Source organism: Sorex fumeus, unplaced genomic scaffold (genome assembly GCF_029834395.1).
Source record: "Sorex fumeus unplaced genomic scaffold, SorFum_2.1 ptg000001l, whole genome shotgun sequence".
NCBI lineage: Eukaryota > Metazoa > Chordata > Mammalia > Eulipotyphla > Soricidae > Sorex > Sorex fumeus.
In genome coordinates this window covers 5454663-5474915 of record NW_026606058.1, presented here as the reverse complement: position 1 = coordinate 5474915, position 20253 = coordinate 5454663, and the positions used below count along the sequence as shown (strand labels likewise).

Genomic DNA, 20253 nt, shown 5'->3' with positions numbered 1-20253 from the left:
CATGCGGCCAACCCGGGTTCGATTCCCAGCATCCCATATGGTCCCCTGAGCACCACCAGGAGTAATTCCAGAGTGCAGAGCCAGGAGTAACCCCTGTGCATTGCCAGATGTGAACCCCAAAAAAGCAACAAATAAATAAATAATAAAAAATAAAAAGGAAAGATCATGCATGGTCCTTCAGTGGAAGATCAATAAATCCACTTATCTACAAAAAGGAAAAAACTATCCCAGAACTCTACAGATGCAATAATGTTGCTATCAAAATCACAAGAACAGAATTGGTCAGGAATCAATGAACTGATATTCAAATTCATGAAGAATTACAAGTGAATCCAGTCAAAATAACACTGAGAAAGGAGAACACTGAATAAAATCCAATTTCAAAGCCTATTAACAAAGTACAAAAATCAAACCAATGTAGACTGACATAAGGACAGAATATAGATGAATAGGACATGAGTCCAGAAATAACTTATTTTCAGCAAGAATACTGGTTACCATTCAATAAGGAAAACAGTCCTGTAAACCAGTGGTGTCAGGACAATCCAAAAGTCGAAAATACTAGTAACAAAGTTGAACTCCTATTTCACCACATACACAAAAACTCAAAGTAGATCCATAACCTAATAAAAAGAACACAATATTCTTGAGAAAAAGGAGTATATTTTCATGAGCTCTGTTTACAAACGGTTCCTTATACATCAAAAGGGTATGTAAATAGGCTGGGGGTATCGGTCAAGTGGTACAGCCCCTGAGGACCACCCAGTGTGGACCCTATTTAAAATAAAACATAAGCAAAAAATATACTGGGCTTTTTAAAAATTTCAAACTGTGTGTCAAAGGACATTAGTCAAAATGTGAAAAGGGTCTAGAACCCAGAAATTATATTTTAAAAAACAACATACTTCTACAACTCGACAACACCATTTTTAAAAAAGACAAGAACTTCAAAGGATATGTATATAGACACATATATAATGTATATATAAGACACATAAAAAGTTGCACACTGTCATTAAGATGTTAGGAAAATCAAAATCGCAGTAAGCTACCACTTACTGGGACGAAGATACAGTGTAGCCAGTAGGGTTATCTGCCATACTCTACACTGCTTGCCTAGGTTTGATCCCTGGCATCCCCTATGGTGCCCAAAGCCTGCCAGGAGTTATCCCTGAGAAAAGAGCCAGGAGTACCTCAGAGCACTCATTTAAAAAAAAACCAAAAGATACCACATCACACCCACTGGGATAAATACATTTTTTAAGTGCTGGAGAAATTGGAACGTTTATACTAAAATGGTCAACTGTGACAGAACACCATATGCACTAGAAATTCCACTCCTAGGTGAATACCCAAAGAACTGAAAATGAGTACCCTTAAAAACATGCACACGTGTGTTCATAACCACATAATTCATCATAGTCAGAAGATGAAAATAACCCAAATGTCCATCAACAGATGAATACATAAATTTAAATATATATATGGCTTGTATATACAAAAAAATACTACTCAAAAAGTAATATTTTTTTTTATTTTTTTGCTTTTTGGGTCACACCCGGCGATGCACAGGGGTTACTCCTGGTTCATGCACTCAGGAATTACTCATTTTTTTTTAACCCTGGAGAAAAACCCGTGAGCACCAAAACACATGTACAAGAATATTTTTCCAGCAAAAATAAAATTAACCTAAACATCTATCAACATGAAATAAATTTAAATTTAATCATACAATATAAAGTCAATGTGGATAAAATAACTGAACCAGAGCAAGATATATACTATTGAAGAGCATGCAAAGCAATATATAACTGCATATTGATATTTACGTATATAACATGTTGTGAAAGTATGAAACCATGTAGTGAAAAATGTTATACTCAGTCATGAGGCTTACGTCATGAAAGGTAATCTGATAAAAAGAAAAACTGTTTTGAAAGAGCACGGTTAATAAAGTATCGGTTCAGAACAGTATCTGTTAAACTTTTATGCATTCTGTAACATTTTTTGTGGAAGAAGAGGGAGACCAAATCTGGCAGGGCTCAGGGACTCAGGAGATGCTCCCAGGGAGAACCATGAGCAGCCAGGGATCAAACGATTTGTTCGGGGGCTGGAGCGATAGCACAGCGGGTAGGGCGTTTGCCTTGCACGCGGCTGACCAGGCCGACCCGGGTTCGATTCTTCCACTCCTCTTGGAGAGCCCGGCAAGCTACCAAGAGTACCTCGCCCACACAGCAAAGCCTGGCAAGCTCCCCGTGACGTATTCGATATGCCAAACACAGTAACAAGAAGTCTCACAGTTTGTTGTGAGACGTTACTGGTGCCCGCTCGAGCAAATCGATGAACAACCAACGGGAGGACAGTACAGTACAGTAAAGTACAATACAGATGTGTTCAGAGTAGGCAACAAATCATAGCGGAAAATCATTATTAAAACATACTATTATAAAACTGTGAAACAAATAAAAGTGTTCTGGAAAATAATCAGAAAGAATCAGGAGGGTTAAAATGGAGAACTGTATATACTGGCATATCATAGTTACCATTGAACTAATCCTCTATCAACAGATATTTGGACCATTTACAAGATTGTTCAATTAAAGCTTTAAGGGACAAACTTGAAATTTTTCTGTGCACTGATGTGAAGATTTCCTAAGGATAAATTCCTAATAGGACCAAAGAATTGCTGGCTTAAAGGTCATGCATTTTAAATTAATTGATATTACTAAATTTTTCTACCAAAAAAAAAAACAACTTACATTCAAACCAACGGTGTAAACAAGAAAAGTCAGCTGTTCAGTGCACACCAGTATATCAATTAAATCGTTAAAGATAAATGTGTATTAATGGCATCATAAACAAACCAATTCACATTTATTAATATATCCATAATAGATATTGTTCCAACAGATATAAATTTTCTCTGAGGGCTGAAGAAAATAGCTCATAGGCTAAACAACGCAGGCTAACAGTGCACCTCTCAAGTACCTCTGGGTGTGTCTGAGTAGTCCCCAGTAGCACGGGCCTGAGCAGCTCTGCACAACAGGGCCTAAGCACTGAACTGTTCACAACCAGGCCAACAACAGAGCTCCCATCCCCCTTCACTGCCTGGAAAGTTTAAAACAACAAACAAAAACTTCTCTACCACGTGTTACCTCAAGAATGCATCTATAACTTAAATAGCTACATGTGAATGATGCATAAATACAGACAATGCATCAGATCTCAATCTGGCACGAAGTCCAGCATGTGTTTGCAGATGTCAGGGCCTGATTCTTGACAGAAAAATGCTTCAGAACAGTGCACATTAGATAACCAGATAACCCAATCCATTTGCCACAATCACATAAATGAATGATACAAATACATGTTAGAAGAAAAACAAAACAGAGGAAAGATAAGGCATGACCTTGAAAAGTGATTGTAAAACACCAAGTTTAAGTGCATGTACTGGACAGTCACTCTAAAATCACAAGAATCTGACTCCAATCTGCTTTAAGAATGAGGTTAAAGGGCTGGAGATAGTACAAGGTACTAAGGTGCTTGCCTTGCATGCAGCCAAGCCAGATTAGATCCCCAGCATTTGATATGGTATTCCCAAATCCATCAGGAGTCCTCAGCGCACTGCTGGGTGTGGTCCAAAAACAAAACCAAAAAATAAAGTTTAAAAAAAAAATGAAGACCGGGACTGGCGTGATAGCACAGTGGGTAGGGTGTTTGCCTAGCACGCGGCCCACCCGGGTTTGATTCCCAGCATCCCATATGGTCCCCTGAGCACCGCCAGGAGTAATTCCTGAGTGCAGAGCCAGGAGTAAATCCTGTGCATCAGCGGGTGTGACCTAAAAAGCAAAATAAATAAATAAATAAAAAGAATGAAGATGCTGATGATGTGAATCGCAATTAGAGCCCATGCTTTACAAATGAGAAGTGGGTTTGATCCTAATTAAAATTTTTTTTAAAAAAATTTAAAAATGACGCTATTATTTGAATCTAAGATCTAAATTCTTCAGAGGAAAGTCGAGTTAAAATTAATCCTATGCAATAGCCACCGTAAATCCCTAATACCTAACATAATACCTGGTATACAAATTTCAATAAAATTGCTGAATAAAAGTGACGGATATTTTTCTATTGTAGCATTAATATCACTAAGAAGTCAAGAACTCTGCGTAAGTAACAAGGTGGTTTATGAACATGTAAATTCAAAAAATACAGTAAGTAAAAGTAATTATTCCTTGCAGTCTCCATGTTACTTCATACCTTTATGTGTGTGTGTGTGTATATATACATATAGATATATATATACATATATATATACATATATATCTATATATATTGAGGCCAGAGAGAGTACAGCAAATACAGCTAACCTGGATTCAATTCCTGGCACCAGATACAGTCCCCCAAGTACTGTTATGAGTGACCCCTAGCACTGAAACAGGAGTAATCCCTGAGCACTGCCAGGTACGGCCCAACTCCTTCTCAAAAGAACTATTTCTATAATTTTATTCTAAAGTTTATGTAAGCATATGGAGAATAAAAGAGAACAGGCCCATTCAATGATATTTCTCAATATTAAGAAAAGGAAATCATAGTGTTAAAAAAATGCATTAGGAATAATGAGTCTGTAATCTGAGATCAAAATGATTTTGTTTTCCACAGAATCTATCCTAAAGTCTTAGCATATCTAATTTGTTTGATATTAGTTATCTTTAGATATTAACTGGACTCCAAAATGATACCTGGAAACACTTTTGTAAATAGGCCTATTTCACTTCAGTCTGGCATATCAAATGCTCGAAAAATCATACTTTCAAATTTATGGGAAAAAAGGTATAAAACAGCATTTTCTTTCACTTTTTAAATTGGTACCAAAATTATATAATCATATACTGCATTGTGATTGAGTCATTTACAAAGAATATTTTAAATCTAATTTTATATATAAATGACAGTGCTAATTATTACTTAATTAGTAATTACAAAATAACTGCATACTCTTCAGTTCTCTATTTCATAAAATCAGTTGTATTTCATATATGTGAACTGAAAATAATCTTAAAAGATTCACTCTATTACCTCATTTCATAAATAAGGCACAGAAATAATAAATAACATATCTAAATACACTAGACAAAGACAAAGCTGAAACGAGAGCTCCTTTCTCTTAACATTAAACCCAAGGTATTTTTAAGTATATTTAATGGTCACTTCCCTTCCGAACCACATAAAATTCCTAGATCATGGAGATTGTTTATTCTTGGCAAATACTAAAACTTAATCTGTCAATAATTCTTCAGTACAGACTTCAGTATGCTTTCCAGCAAAAATTCAATGACCACCAAAATAAATTTTATGACAATATGTACAACTGTGGATAACGAAAGAAGCAAAATCATTTTTCTTAGTGAATGTCTTTAATACAAACTGCAAGTTAAAATTGTTTTTAATTTTCAAACTTGACATTTGCCCTGGTGGAGTCGAAGAGATGTGCCCGGAGCTGGAGGTTCTTCGTCCTCTTAGCTATTTCTTCAGCGCTCTTGAAGGCACTCCAAGCCGCTCTCTTCCTCCTGCGCAGCTCAGGTGCCAGGTCATTTGTCATGTTGAGTTCTCGACCTTGGTACACATAACTGCTGCATTTGGAGATGTTGGTTCTGTTGAGAGCAAACGGAACGCCAGGAACTAGTCCATATTTCATGAACATTGTCTTCGTGAGATTCAGCTGTAGTCCGACCTTTCCACACTCACGGTCGAAGTCAGCCGGCGTTCATGCCGCTTGGCTGATGTTTGGCGTTATAAAACGATGTCATCAGCGAAGCAGAGATGATGTAGTTGCCGACATCTATCTTCACTCCCATTCCTTCCCATTCCAGTAGTCACATGACGTTCTCGAGGGTGGTAGTGAAGTGTTTCGGTGAAATGGTACCACCCTGCCGAACCCCTCTCTTGACATCGATGATCACTTCCTTATAGAATGCCCTGTTTGGCTAGGGCTTCGATGACCGCTTTAGTCTCAACAGAATCAAAGGCTTTCTTTAAATCAATGAACGTTAGACAGAGAGGCATCTTGAACTCCCAAGAAACCTCAATGAGCTTGGTCACCATATGGAGATACACAGTCGATCATGCTGAATCCTTTTTAGAGCCCGGCTTGCTCACATGGTTGTCCTTCATGTAGTGTTCTGCCAATCCTATTCCAGATGACTCGAGTGAACAGCTTGTAGACAGACAACAGGCAGAGCGGGAGATTGTTGCCAATGTCGTGGATGTCTCCATTCTTGTACAGTAGAACGGTCCTGCTGGTTTTCCATTGGGAGCGAACCTTTCATTCACACAGGTACTGTGTGAATGCAAGGATCTTACTGCACTAACACATGCCCTACGAAAACAAGATGAGAACACTCTTGGGGTCTCCCAAAGAGGAATCAAAAGAGCTATGCTTGGACTATTACGCTTCACTCAAGTGAGAGAAGGAATCCGGAGTTCTGACCTCTGTCGACGATCAAGAATCAGGGATGCCGTCTCGTTTGCCAAGCCATCGAAAATCAGATGGGCTGGACACATAACGCAATTTGAAGATGACTGCTGGACTAGAGCCGTTACCGACTGGATTCCAAGGGACGTCAAAAGATCACGTGGCCGCCCACCTACGAGATGGTCAGACTTCTTCATCAAGACCCTGAATGAATGGTTTGAGGCTCTTCTTGTTCCTGGAGCAAGGAGAGCCATTGGGCTACACTACCACACGACAGAGACGAATGGAGACGTTACTGGCGCCCGCTCGAACAAATCGATGAGTAACGGGATGTCAAGTGATCAAGTGAAGTGACATTTGCTCTGCTAATCATCTTTACCATGTACTAATGATTTCAAATAGTTTACCTTCTGTGGCACTAACTTTTCCAACTTTGGGCACAATTAAATTTTATAGGACATATAGTTATAAAATAAAATTAACAACATCTAAACATGAAGATTTGATATGCAGATAAAGTTCTATAGGAAAGCAATCACCACATATTATAAAAATTAATTATGAGGGCATATGCAAGTTACTTTTATACACATAAGAATCCTCTACTAGTTATAGATAAGTGGTTTTCAACCTTTTCATAAGAGCAATAAAAATAGGAATATTTCACGAACTGCAAGACAAAAATCAAAACATTGTTTACAATAGCAGTCACTGTCACTGTCCTCCCGCTGTTCATCGATTTGCTCAAGCGGGCCCAGTAACGTCTCCTTTCTGAGTCTTGTTGTTACTGTGTTTGGCATATCGAATACATCACAGGTAGCTTGCCAGGCTCTGCCATGTGGGCGAGATACTCTCTGTAGCTTGCCAAGCTCTCTGAGAAGGACAGAGGAATTGAACCCGGGTCGGTTGGGTTGGCCGCATGCAAGGCAAACACCCTACCGCTGTGCTTTCGCTCCAGTCCTATAATAGTAGTAGTAGCTTTTAAAGCTAATACTTTTAATTTATTCTTTAAAACTAGAATTTTATTATAAAATGAAAATTCTAGTTACTTAAATTTAATATCATCAAAAACTAAGCTGTCAGCGAATATGCTTACAGAATGTCTTGAACTTCTAAGAAAGCCACAGGTAATTCAAGTAAAATCAGTGCAAAGCCTGTGGCTATTTTTCGGCTGGAATATTGGCTAGCCATGCTGCATCACTCTCAGAGACAGGAAGAGCTGCTTTGACATCCATTCGGATTTTATCTCCGATGGTTGAAAGTCTTCTCAAATAAAAAGGCAGTTAAAATAAGACCAACAATTTAATAGCTTAGCACCCAGGATAAATGTTCTTTTTCCCAGTGATATTCAAAACGAGACAACAGTTGGATTTTTTGTTGGATATTTATGTTGGATACCAGACTTAGGGGCTGGAGCAATAGCACAGCGGTAGGCCATTTGCCTTGCGCGTGGCTGATCCGGCCCAACCGGGTTCAATTCCTCCACCCCACTCAGAGAGCCCAACAAGCTACCGAGAGTATCTCGCCCACACGGCAAAGCTTGGAAGCTACCCGTGATGTATTCGATATTCCAAACACAGTAACAACAAGTCTCACCATGGAGATGCTACTGGGCCCGCTCGAGAAAATCGATGAACAACAGGAGGACAGTGCTGCAGTGCTACCAGACTTACGCCAGAAGACAACTCTATCAGGTTTTTTCATGAGAATTAAGTGTGTATGAGTTGTCATCTTCCATCACGGTCACGCTCACGGTCCTCCCATTGTTCATCGATTTGCTCGAGCGGGCCCAGTAACTTGTTACTGTGTTTTCCATGAAAGATTTATTATTCTAGAGGTAACAGTGACAAAGATTCTCATGTTCAGGGTAGCACTGTAGCACTGTCCTCCCGTTGTTCATCGATTTCCTCGAGCGGGCACCAGTAACGCCTCCATTGTGACACTTGTTACTGTTTTTGGCATATTGAATATGCCACAGGGAGCTTGCCAGGCTCTGCCGTCCGGGAAGGATATTCTCGGTAGCTTGCCAAGCTCTCCGAGACGGGGGTTGAAATCAAACCCGGGTCAGCCACGTGCAAGGCAAATGCCCTATCCGCTGTGCTACTGATCCAGCCCATGTTCAGGATAACGGTGATTAAAGTTTTGAGCCAGCACCCTTAAATGTTTACCTATTATTTTGAATAACTTTTTGTTTGATGTAAACAGCAAACAAAAATTTTTGCAAAACTGGTAACATTTCTAATATAATTATCCCAAAGGTCAACTTTTTTTTTGAAAGTACCCATCTTATTTCCCAGTAAAAGTATCTGTGACAAACCCATGAAGAAAAATGTTAAGTGTACTGAGAACGGTAACTACGAGTTTCATATACACAAGCTTAGTCATCTATTCCGCATCTAACAAGGGCTCTACTGGTGCAAAATTTCATTCTTGTAGAAACTTATTTTTACTTCTACCCTCAGTTGGAGACGATGTGAAAGAAGCTTCCTCTTGAGAGCCACCTCACCACCTCATTTCCAAATGGAGAAGCTGATGGTGCTAGAAAGTCCACGCTTCCGTACAGTACCATAAAAAGCCATGAACTCATAGCTCAGCCACAAATTTCACTTATGATCAGTACAACTTTCACAAGTAGAAAACTTCTTTGCAGCAAGGAGCTTCTAGTACACCTATTTATATTAAACAGACAAAATTCCTAGATAAGCAACTATGTCTGTGTGGTGTCCAATCGTGTGCTATACATAATATACTGGGGCATTTGCCCCAATCTAAAGCCTGTACTTGAAAATACCCATCCAGAGCTGGAGAAAGAGTACAGGGATAAAGCTTGCCTTACATGGGGCAGACCCCAGTTTGACCCCAGGACACCAGCCCATGATCCCCTGAGCACCGCCAGGAGTGGACTCTAAGCTCAGAGTCAGATGTGATGCCTGGACAACCCTCTCCCTCACAAAAAAATTCACTCAACCAGAGCATTAAGTATCTCTAAACTAGTGGTTCATCCAGGAAAGTCAAGGCCACAAAAAAGCTCTTCGGTAAAGTCTTCAATTTCACTTATGAAGCAAAGCTGAACAGCATGTCAATTACTCATGTCAATTGACTCATCAAGGTTAATCACAAAATAGCTTAATTTCTATTAACTCTACAATTTGTTCCTTTTTATAGGTGATCATAACAATTCTCCTTTGAATGGTGCTGTCAAAAAGCAATTGAACCTAAACAGCTTTTGAGCAGCCCAAGGACCCCCAAAGTTTCCCCAGTAACATCTAAGATGCATAACTTTACAAACTCCTCACCAAGGGGGAAGTTTTTTATTTTAAACATTCAAAGAAAACTAAAAAAGACCCTTGAAACTTGTCACTAGTTGCTACTGACTTTTTTCACTAGTGACTGATCTTTGGTTTCTGACTTTTTATCTGGCTCATAAACTTTCTTTGAAGTATCCAACAGCTTACTGTAAGATTTCTGTTTCAAATATAAAATGAGCACATTTGGAAGGATCGTTGTTAGAACTTGTGAACATACTATACTCAGGGCCATAGGAAAGCTTTTTCAGTACCAGTGATAAAGTCTAACAAGTTTTTTTGTCACACATTTCTTTTCCCTGGTTTCTTCTTAAGAGGCAAACACCTGTACTTGCATTACTTTCGGTGTCATCACTACTTGTTCTTGCTTTGAAAAAGCTACAAGGTTCTGCGGTTTGGCTTTTCCTCTATCTTTTGAGGATTTCAAATTTTATCTTTCAAGGGGCTAGAGAGATAGTACAAGTAGGGCACTTGCCTCACACACGTACGGGCAGGTCTCCGGCATCACATATGTTCCCCCAAGCCCACCAGGAGAGATCCCTAAGCACAGAGCCATGAGTAAGCTCTGAGCCCTGTAGGTGTGGCCCAAGATAAAAAAAAAAAAATATTTGTGTACAGCACAACACCACAAGAAATAACTTACTTCCTGAACTACCCTTTGGCAAAATCAGCAAAAAATACACATGGCAGGGAGAGCAAAGTATAAAGATCTGTTCTCAACAGGTGAGTTATGGCAATACGTAAGGGCAAAGCAATCTATGTCAACAGGGTTGTCAAGCTCCAGCTACCGTGATCCAGAAGTACCTACCATGTATTAAACGGCAGTAACTTTTCGATGGACCAGCAAGAAATGTCTTCGTACTGACACCGAATCAATGATTAAAACCACTGTTCTAGCTCAGTGGCCAGTCGGGCATTCTAGAGGAAAGGGCAGCTCAGATAGAGAAGGTAAGGTAAAAGGTAAAGGCCCTCCCGTTGATCGTCGATTTGCTCGAGCGGGCCCAGTAACGTCTCCATTGGAGACTTTGTTGTTACTGTGTCTGGCATATCGAATACTCTCGGTAGCTTGCCGGGCTCTCAGAGAGGGGCGGAGGAATCGAACTCGGGTCGGCCATGTTGGCCGCTTGTAAGGCGAACGCCCTACCGCTGTGCTAGAGAAGGGAACACCAAATAAAGGGTGTTTGGAGGATCCTCCCAGGAGGGGAGATGCATGTCGAAAGTGGACTATGGACTGAACATGTTTGCCACTCAATGCCTCTTTTGCAGACCACAACACCCAAAAGGAGAGAGAGAACACAGGGGATTGCCCTGCCACAGAGGCAGGGGGGGATGGGGGGATGGGGGTATGGGGGATCTTATCCATGGTGGTGGAAAATGGGCACTGGAGGAGGGATGGGTATCTGATCATTGTATAATCGAAACCCAAGCACAAAAAATTGTAAATCTACAACTGTACCTCATGGTGTTTCACTAATAAAAAAAAATTTTTAAAAAAAACCACTGTTCTAAATAAATCATTTTCTAAATTAAAAAATAATAATAAAGGGCCTATTAGAGAGTATATTCTTCTCACTTTAAGACGTTTGTTCTTCGATTCTGTATCTTATTTTTTCCTACTTAAGTTTTGCACTGTTTTGTGTTTGTTTGATTTTTTTTTTTTGGTTTTTTTTTTTTTTGGTTTCTTTGCTTGTGCCTTCTTTTGTGACCTTACCAAGGTATTTTTTTTTTTGGTTTGGGGGGCAAGGGGGGCACATCCGGTAGTGCAAGGGAATAATTCTACCACTGAGCCATTTCTTCATCCCAGAACACATTTTTCCAACGGGTATTTACTTTAAGAACCATGGAACGGGGAGCAATAGGACAGCAGGTAGGGGCACTTGCACGGCAGGCGGCCAACCCAGGTTCAATCCCTGATAACATGTATGGTCCACTGAGTCCTGCCAGAAGTGATCCCTAAGCGCAAAGCCAAGAGTAAGCCAAGGGTAAGCCCTCTGGGCGTGGCTCATAAAAAAAGACCAAAACAAACAAACAAAAAAACGGAGCAACCATGCATGAGATTCTATCATGCATGAGATTTTGATATCAATTCCTAAAATTAGCACCACATGATTCTCACCTTAGAGCACCACCAGGTGTGGCCTCTCTCTATAAAAATAAATAGAATACTGTTTTGCAATTTGGAAAGAAAAAAACAAAGGAATATACTGCAAGTATTGAAGATAAAAGGATGAGTCATCTGTCTTCAAGGAACTCATGTAAACGTTTGGAAAAGTATTGATAATGCAGGTAGATTGCTATAACTATATAATCACAGGCAATACATGGACTGAAAGTACAAGGGGAAAAGACTCTTGTACTTTTCAGGGAAAGTAAATAAATAAATCTTTGTGGATCTGGGGAATATCAGCTCTTAAATGACTGCAAATCAGACAAGAGGGTATATATTCAAGTATGTACAAAGTTTAAATACAAATCACCCAAAGTGACCGACAAATGCATGTGAAAAAAATTTCATAAGCCTACAATAGCTTTTAAAACAAATGCAACTAATGCTCAAATAAATCTTTTTCCCTTAAGACATTTAAAGTCACTCAATAACTACTATTCACCTATAAACAGCCAACTTGAGAAACTGTACCGTTTATCATCTCTTGGAATCCCCAACACTAAGTGACCAACGTGAAAATCCCGGGTCCCAGGATAGTTGAGGAGGACCAAGGTAGAGCTGGAGTGATAGCACAGCGGGTAGGGCGTTTGCCTTGCACGCAGCCAACCCGGGTTCGATTCCCACCATCCCAAATGGTCCCCCGAGCACTGCCAGGGGTAACTCCTGAGTGCAGAGCCAGGAGTAACCTCTGTGCATCACCACGTGTGACCCAAAAAGGAAAAAAAAGAAAAGGAGGACCAAGATAAAAACAGAACAGTGGACCGCAGCACAAGATTACGTTAGGCCTGGGGAGCCACTGGTTTTCACCTCAGGTTTCACAGGTTTTCAGTTTTCATCGAGTAACTGTGAACAGCAGCATGAGACCAGGGCCAGCCATAGAAAGTGGGGTGCCACAGGAAGGAAACAAGATCAGAAAGGAGTCACAGTCAGAAAAAGGTTCAGAAACACAAATCTACAGGGAAAATGTGCTGCCCAGATCCAATTAAGAGCAGTCAACTGAAAACACACTCGGATGCCGCCATAGGCTCAAATTTTTATAAAAATTTCAGAAATCTGGACTTTGATGTGAAGTCACTGACACGTGGATATTAGCAACTAATTCAAACTTCCCAACCAAATATGACTTCCATCAACTTTTTTGCAGCTAACTCCAGACCACTAAGCTAAGTATTTCTCAGTAAAAACCAAGCTTCTTCAGTTTAGGGCTCTTACACACGTGTGTCTTCGGCTTTCACCCCGGTGCCAACCCATCTCCCACCTGCGAGAGGGTGAATCTCGTAGCACCGGTACAACTTCATAACTCACCGCACCTCAAAAATAAAATCATATATTTGATGCCCATTACTCCTCCTAGGTCGGAAGCTCCAGAAAGGCAGGTGCACTGCCGACGTGCAATACACAGGTTGCCAAGTAGTGTCGTTAGAAAATGTTCCTTTTTAAGGGGCCAGAGAGAGAGTGACACAACGCGGGTAAGGTGCTGTCTTGTTCACAACCAGCCCAAGTTCAATCCTGGGCACCACATACGTTTCCCCGAGTCGTGCTAGGAGTGATCCCTGAGCACAGAGCCAGGAAGGAGCCCGGAACACAGCCGGCTGTAGCCTAAAAACCAATAAATAGAATAAAATGTTCCTCTTCAGACATTAATGTTCCAGTAAACTCTTTAAATATTAAGCTGCCCCCAATTTTTTAGAAACACGCTCTAGTGTTTAAAGAGAAACAGACTCCGATTTAAAATATTTAAAGCTGTAACACTGACAATTACAATAACAGCAAAACTTTATTGAGCAGTGGCTAAATGCCATGAACTAAATCAAGCACTTTGCATGGCCTATCAATTTAACAATCTGTGAAATGCTGTGAATAGCATTCTTTTAAAATGCCATTACTTTTAAATAAAGTTATGGTTCCACACGACTCTGATGTCTTATGTTTTAAACTTACTTGACTGATCTCTAACTAGAACTGTCTCGTGCTGCTCAAACTGGAAGAATCCTTGGTACTATGGATGAGAACTATTTCCAGGTGCAAGCGACAACAGATAATATAACTAAAAATAAAAAGTTAACAGGCACAGAGACAATAATTCTGACCTGAATTCTCACTATTTGGATTGCTTTCAAAAACTCAGGAACCTTATAGATCTGAATAAATTCTACCATATGACACTTGAGCCAAACTATCACTATTGAAAGCTCAAGATAATAAATATGGCTCACTTACCCTCCCTTGCTATCAAAATTCAATAACCAACCTGTCACTTCAAACTCAGTACTTGGATAACGGTATCAGTAGTCCGTAGCTCCATAATTTAAGACGGGTGGCTTAGCTGTGCAAGCAGACCTTTTTCGAAGGTCTGTAATATCTACAAAGTCATAATATTTACAAAACTATCTTAAGTTCTATTTTAAGTTCTTTTGACTTAATTTCTCAATGGACATGTTTTTAGCTAGAACAATGTCTCATATGTATGTTTTTAATCCTTAGGCATTAGTATTGAAAAACACCTTAGTATGTGATAGGATACTGTAATAACAGAATTCAACAATGTTTCTAGGTGGCGGTCAAGAACTCTGAACCCAGTCTGAACACCTTTATCACAGTTTCTTTTTAAGAAAGAAGGGAGAAAAGAAGGTTTTCGTGGAAAACTTTTCAGTGTTCATTTCTCAGTCACAGACGGCATTAGATTTTTCTCACTTACAAAGTAAGGGGGGGGGGAAATAAAATGCAGGAGTATGAAAGTTGGAAATGATGGGGAAATTCCAAATGAATTCAGAATGATACGAAACCATTTCAGAAACAACCACCATAAGGTCCAGACAAAGTCAAAGAACTACTAGCTAAGCAAACAGAGGAATGAGAAGTTCTCCCCTCCACTGAAATGTGGGACCTTCCTGCATTTAGTGGAAATCCTATGATTTAGCGGGTTAGTATTCCGGCATCGGAAAAGCAATAAATCTATATTGAAAATGTTCTGAGCATTTCCTAGATCCACAACAGGGCAGAAACCGGCAGGGGGGTGGGGGAGAACAGACCCGTCTCAGACTGAGAACAAGACCCAGCCCAGGACTCGAAAGAAATTGATGCATCTTCTCAAGAAGCTGAGATGCTCCCGTTGGAATCTAAGCTTTTTTTTTTGCAGAAATCTCTAGCACAGAAGAATCCGAGCCTGTGATGCTGTCCACAAACTCCGAAAACCATTGCTAGGAAGCGGAACGGGAGAGACTTAACACACACCCTGTCTTACTGGGTACCTCGACTCTCAATTCGGACGGAGACTGCTGGTGTCCAAAGGGATTCTAACTGGAGCTCCCACCTTCTCCCAATTCTAGGTGCAGTCTCCCTGCTTCCGAGTAGGTCAAGCTGCAAAACTCCGAACCCCTGACTCCACCGGACTCCGACCGTCAAGAGCACAGACAGACTAAGCCAGGGAAGAGGAAGACAGGACCCCCCGAGCCCCACGGAACGGGAGTCCTAGACGCGACCCCCAAAACGACCCAGCTATCAGGGGCGGTGCAGAACAACACGTCCCCGGAGACCCCCGAAACCCAGAACCACAGCGGCCGCGGCTCGCGCTCCTCTCTCTTCCCCAAAGGCGGAGTCGGAGGAGACGCGGGGGACCGGCCCTCGGGGGGCGCAGAGACCCCCCTCCACGCCGGGGGGGGGCGGGGGGCGACACCGAGAGCAAACGCAGGTGCAGCTCGTCCAAGTTGCGCAGGGCGGGGAGGGGGACCGCGCGGGGACCCCCGGGCGCCCGTCCGGGCCGGGCCCCCCGCGCCACCGGTCCACGCCGGGCGCCAGGCCCGGGGGCGCGACCCACCTGTGCCGGTGCTCGTCGGGCCCGTGGATCCAGAAGGCGCCGGCGCTCCTGCCCCCTTTCCCGGCGCCCACGTGCGGGATGAGCACGTCCTCCAGGCCCAGGTCGAAGCGCTTGTGCTTGGAGGAGTCCGGGAGGAAGAAGAAGGCGCCGAAGCACAGGGTGACGAAGGCACTTAGGATGAGCAGGAGGATGAACTTCTCCGAGAGGCGCAGGGTGGCCCGGTGGTGGGGGAAGGGCGGCGGGCCCAGGCTCAGCGGCGGGATCCGGCGCCCCGACAGCGGCAGCAGGGCCGGGGTCGTCATCGCTTCCGCTCGCGGCCGCCCGGCCCGGCTCAAGTTCTCATGCCCCGTCCGGCGCGCGGCGCGGCGGGGCGCTCCGGGCCGAGGGTCGCGCCCGCGCCGCGCGAGCCCCGCGGCCCCCCGAGCGGGTCAGCAGCTCGGGGCGCCCCGGCGGGCGCGCGCTGCCATCGGGCTCCCGGCGGCCCGCGGCCCGGGGCCCCGGGGGCCGCCGCCGCCGCCGCTTCCTGGCTCGGGGAGGCGCCGCCGAGCCCCGCTGCGGGCGCCAGCACGGCGGGTCCCCGGCCCCGCGGCCCGGTCGGCGGCTCCGAGGCGGAGCCCGAGGGCGCGGGCGAGCAGGGTCTCCGGGACGGGCGCGCGGGCGGCGCGGGGTCGCGGCGGCAGGAAGCCGGGCAGGACGCGAGAGCCGGGACGCGGCGCTGGACGGGCGGCCGGCGCGAAGGGCACCCGCGCCGCGCCCGCGCCCGCGCCCGCACCCGCCGCCGAAGCTGCTGCTGCTGATGCTGCCGCTGCTGCTGCTGCTGCTGCCGCCCGGCCTCGCCGAGCGGGCGGGACTTCCGCCCCGCGCGGCCGCCGAGGGCCCGGCGTGACCTGGGGGAGGGGCGCGCGGCGGCCGCTGGCTCCTCCCCCCGCCGCCGCCGCCGCCGCCGCCGCCGCCGCCTCGGGCCTGCTCACCGGCGCCTCAGGTCGCGGGCGCGGCTCGCCCGGCGGGGGCGGGAGCGGCGCCGGGGCCCCGGGCGGGGTGGGGAGGTGCGGCGCGGGGGCCGTCGGGCAGCCGGGGGCGGCGTGGCTGAGCCCCGCGGGGCCCACGCGCCAAGGGGGACCCGGGTGGGGGCGGCCGGGCCTGCGGGCCCCGACGCGCGAGTGGGCGTCCCCGGCGGCCCAGGGCGAGGTGCGCGCGCACGCGCCGGCCCCGCCCCCGACTCCGCGCAGGCCCCGCCCCGACTCCGCGCAGGCCCCGCCCCTCCTCCGCGCAGGCCCCGCCCCGACTCCGCGCAGGCCCCGCCCCGACTCCGCGCAGGCCCCGCCCCATCCCGCGCAGGCCCCGCCCCGACTCCGCGCAGGCCCCGCCCCGACTCCGCGCAGGCCCCGCCCCGACTCCGCGCAGGCCCCGCCCCATCCCGCGCAGGCCCCGCCCCCGCCGCCGCCGCTCGGGCGTCTCCGGAAGCGGCCGCGGAGCCGGCCCGGCCGGGCGCTGTCGCGGCTCCGGCCCACGGGCCTTCTTCGGGGCGACACTCTCCTGGCGGGGCTCCCCCGCGTGCGGCCAGGGTCTCCGAAGTGGACCCCGCGGCCCGGGGCCAAGCCGATGCGCCCCCGAGGCGCCGCGCGTGGGTCTCGAACTGGCCGCGTCGCCGTCCTGGGCCGCGCGTGAGCGGCGGGGTGGGGGGTGGGGGTGGGGGTGGGGGTGGGTCGCCGCCGGGCCCCCAGGGTGCCCCCCGAGGACTCAGGGGTCGGTGGGACGGGGTCTCCACCCACGGCGGGCTGTGCGCTCTCGTCCTCACTCCTCACCTCCGCCCTAAAGGGAGGTGCAGAATCCTAAAAGATGCAGAATCCCCCGATGTGTCAGTGCTTGGGTTTTATGTTCGATTGTTTTCCTGACAAGTTGGTTCTGTTTCCCAGAGTCGTGGGGAGAGCCCTGTTGTGATTCAAGTCAAAAACGTGTGCCTCTCAGTATTCTCTCTCCATCGCCCTCCTTGAGAGTGGGAGAAGAGGCCCTTCCAGGGCAAGGAGGACTGCATCACTCCCGAGCTCGAAAGAGCAAAGAAAAAAATCCTCAAGTTCATTGCCCTGGTTCAAAGTTCACTCCGGTGGGCGCAATTTCCAGAAGCTCCACCACTGGCAAAAGAAGTCATTGTGGTCCTGGGCTGTGCTTCACGCAGTAAAGACAGGAAAGTGTTCAGGGCCACCTCTCACATGCTGTCCCAGTCATAAGGTCGCAGCACATCTGACTAGCCCGCCAGGTTTGGTGGGCAGTGTGCTCAACTGTAAACTGAAAAGCTGGAGGACCACCACATGCCTTTCGTGTTTCGGCTCTTTATTTACAGTGTGCACCGGCACAACCCTCAGGCTGATTTGCAGTGACCGGAGGGGTCCCCAGAAGCAGCGGAGGCAGCCTCCCCATCACACCTCAGTAGAGGCTAGCTGGAGCTTATGTGAATTATGATCGTTGCCCTCGGCCTCTACTCATTTCTGTCAGCTGAGTGGTAATGCCCTACATAAATGAGGTTGTTGGACAGCCAGTCCAGTCATTTATGCCTTATGGAATGAGACTTTGTGAGTTCAGCAAGTAACTCTCGCATGCAAATGAAGGGCTACTTGGAGATCTAAATTATCTGGCCCCCTTCTTCCTGCCTAACATTCCCCAATCCTTTTCAGCAGAGAGTGTTCCAAATACTTCTACGGATATGGGACAAAGGTCCATCTTGGTCCATCTTCTGGAGCTGCTGCCTGCTGGAAATAGACATCGCTTTTGTTTGTTTTCGTGATTCCTTCATTGGTCTTAACTAGCAGTGGCAGTGAAGGGTGGGTCAGGTTCCAGGATGGTCAAGCTGGCCATGGCCACAGTATTTGGCAATTCTAAAGAGAGTAGTTGGTGATGCTTTTTGAAGAAAGAGGATACTTTGGTATTTGTGGATTGGGACAAATTTGTTTACGAGCTTGAAGAAGTCACGGGGCAAAGTTAAGATCAAACTATTAGGGTGCCGAGAAAGGCAGTAACCAGGAAGATGATTCCAGTTAAGTTTCCAGGACAGTTAACTGTTGCTGGCATTCTCTTGTAGCTGTGCCTTGTCAGCTTAGTTGTACTGGCTTAGACTTGCCCACATTGGTTGATTCAAGCAACATTCTATCCGGAACATCAGGCAAGGGCCTCCAGGGGCGGTGGTAAGCATATCTTAAGCTGTGATTCTGTAAATCTTCAGCAAGAGGAGCTGCAGAGATAGTACAGTGGGTAAGACTTGCCTTGCATGTGGCCCACCCAGTTTTGGTCCCCAACATCCCACATTATGCTGCTTGAAGTAATTCTGAGCACAGAGCCAGGAGTATGCCCTGAGCACCTCTGAGTGTAGCCCCAAAACAAACAAAAACTGTACCAGGAGAATTAACTTGTGTTTTCAGGGCCAAAAGAATTTGTGCAAGTCACAGAGAGTAGTAATGGTAATTAGAAATCGTCATTCTTGATACTCTGGAAATTTCTCCAGAGCTAAAGGTGTTAAGCATCAGGTAAAAAATTGACGTATGTTCAAGTCCCAGTTTGGGTATCTGTCTGATGTCTGATTTGTGTGTATCCCTGGGATACACACATGAGAAGAATATGAAACGTCCATAATTTACAAGGCCTGGGGCCAGGACCAGAGTGATAGGAGGTAGGGAATTTGCTTTTCATGCAACTGACCTAGGTTTGATCCCCGGGACCCTGTTTGGTCCCTAAGCTGCCAGGAGTGATCCCTGAGTGCAGAGCCAGGAATAAGCCCTGATTTTCACTGGGTGTGGCCCCAAAACAATTCACAATGGCCATGAAGGCAAACAAGTTCAGGGTTCATTGTGATGTCAGTTTTCCTTGGAAAATGGCATTTTTATTAGAAACCAGCAAGTTACTTCTGTATCTGCCCCATTCTCTTGAATAGCCCAGTGAGGGGCAATACCACATCACTAATGAAGTGCTAATTTATTATAATGGGGTTCTGCTTTATTATAACGATTCTCCTTGAAGTCGCCATTGACCCCAGTTTGCACTCTGCAGTTTCTTGCAGGAAATAGATGGTTACAGAGGAAGTGAGTGGGCCTTAACCAGCTGTGTGCCAAACTTTCAGATTGATTGTTAGCCTAATTGAGGGACTTGGTAGGTGGCCTTGGAAAGTCAATGGCCATCGTGCAGAGGTAGATCCTACAGAGTCATCATTAGGGCCTCCAGAGAGGAATTTTCATTCTTTCTTAGCATGGAGGGGTACACTCCTAACAGGCTAACCATAGCAGATCTGACTAGGTTCAGGTTCTTGCAGACAGAATAGAACATGGATCACCACATGTCTTTAGTGTTACAGCTTATTTACAGCATGCCTTAGTACATATCTGACTCACCACAGCAACAACTGCAAAATCTCAGTAGTAGTCACAATAACAACAATAGTAACCACCACAATTGTCCCAACAACCACACTACACACTGTACACAGTGACCTAAGAATATATAT

General features: G+C 45.5%; 1 protein-coding gene across 3 annotated transcripts in view; it reads right to left on the bottom strand.

The window, feature by feature from the left end:
* The window catches only part of MAN1A2 (mannosidase alpha class 1A member 2), a 144692-nt gene extending 128562 nt beyond the window's left edge, over positions 1-16130 (bottom strand). For all 3 annotated transcript variants that reach the window (XR_008793164.1, XR_008793604.1, XM_056112573.1), the window contains exon 1: positions 15765-16130. Coding sequence is in view for 1 of the 3 variants with exons in the window: in XM_056112573.1 (XP_055968548.1) it covers positions 15765-16066 (302 nt within the window). In the remaining 2 variants the exon portion in view is untranslated. The remainder of the gene's footprint in view (positions 1-15764) is intronic.
* Positions 16131-20253: the final 4123 nt, after the last annotated feature.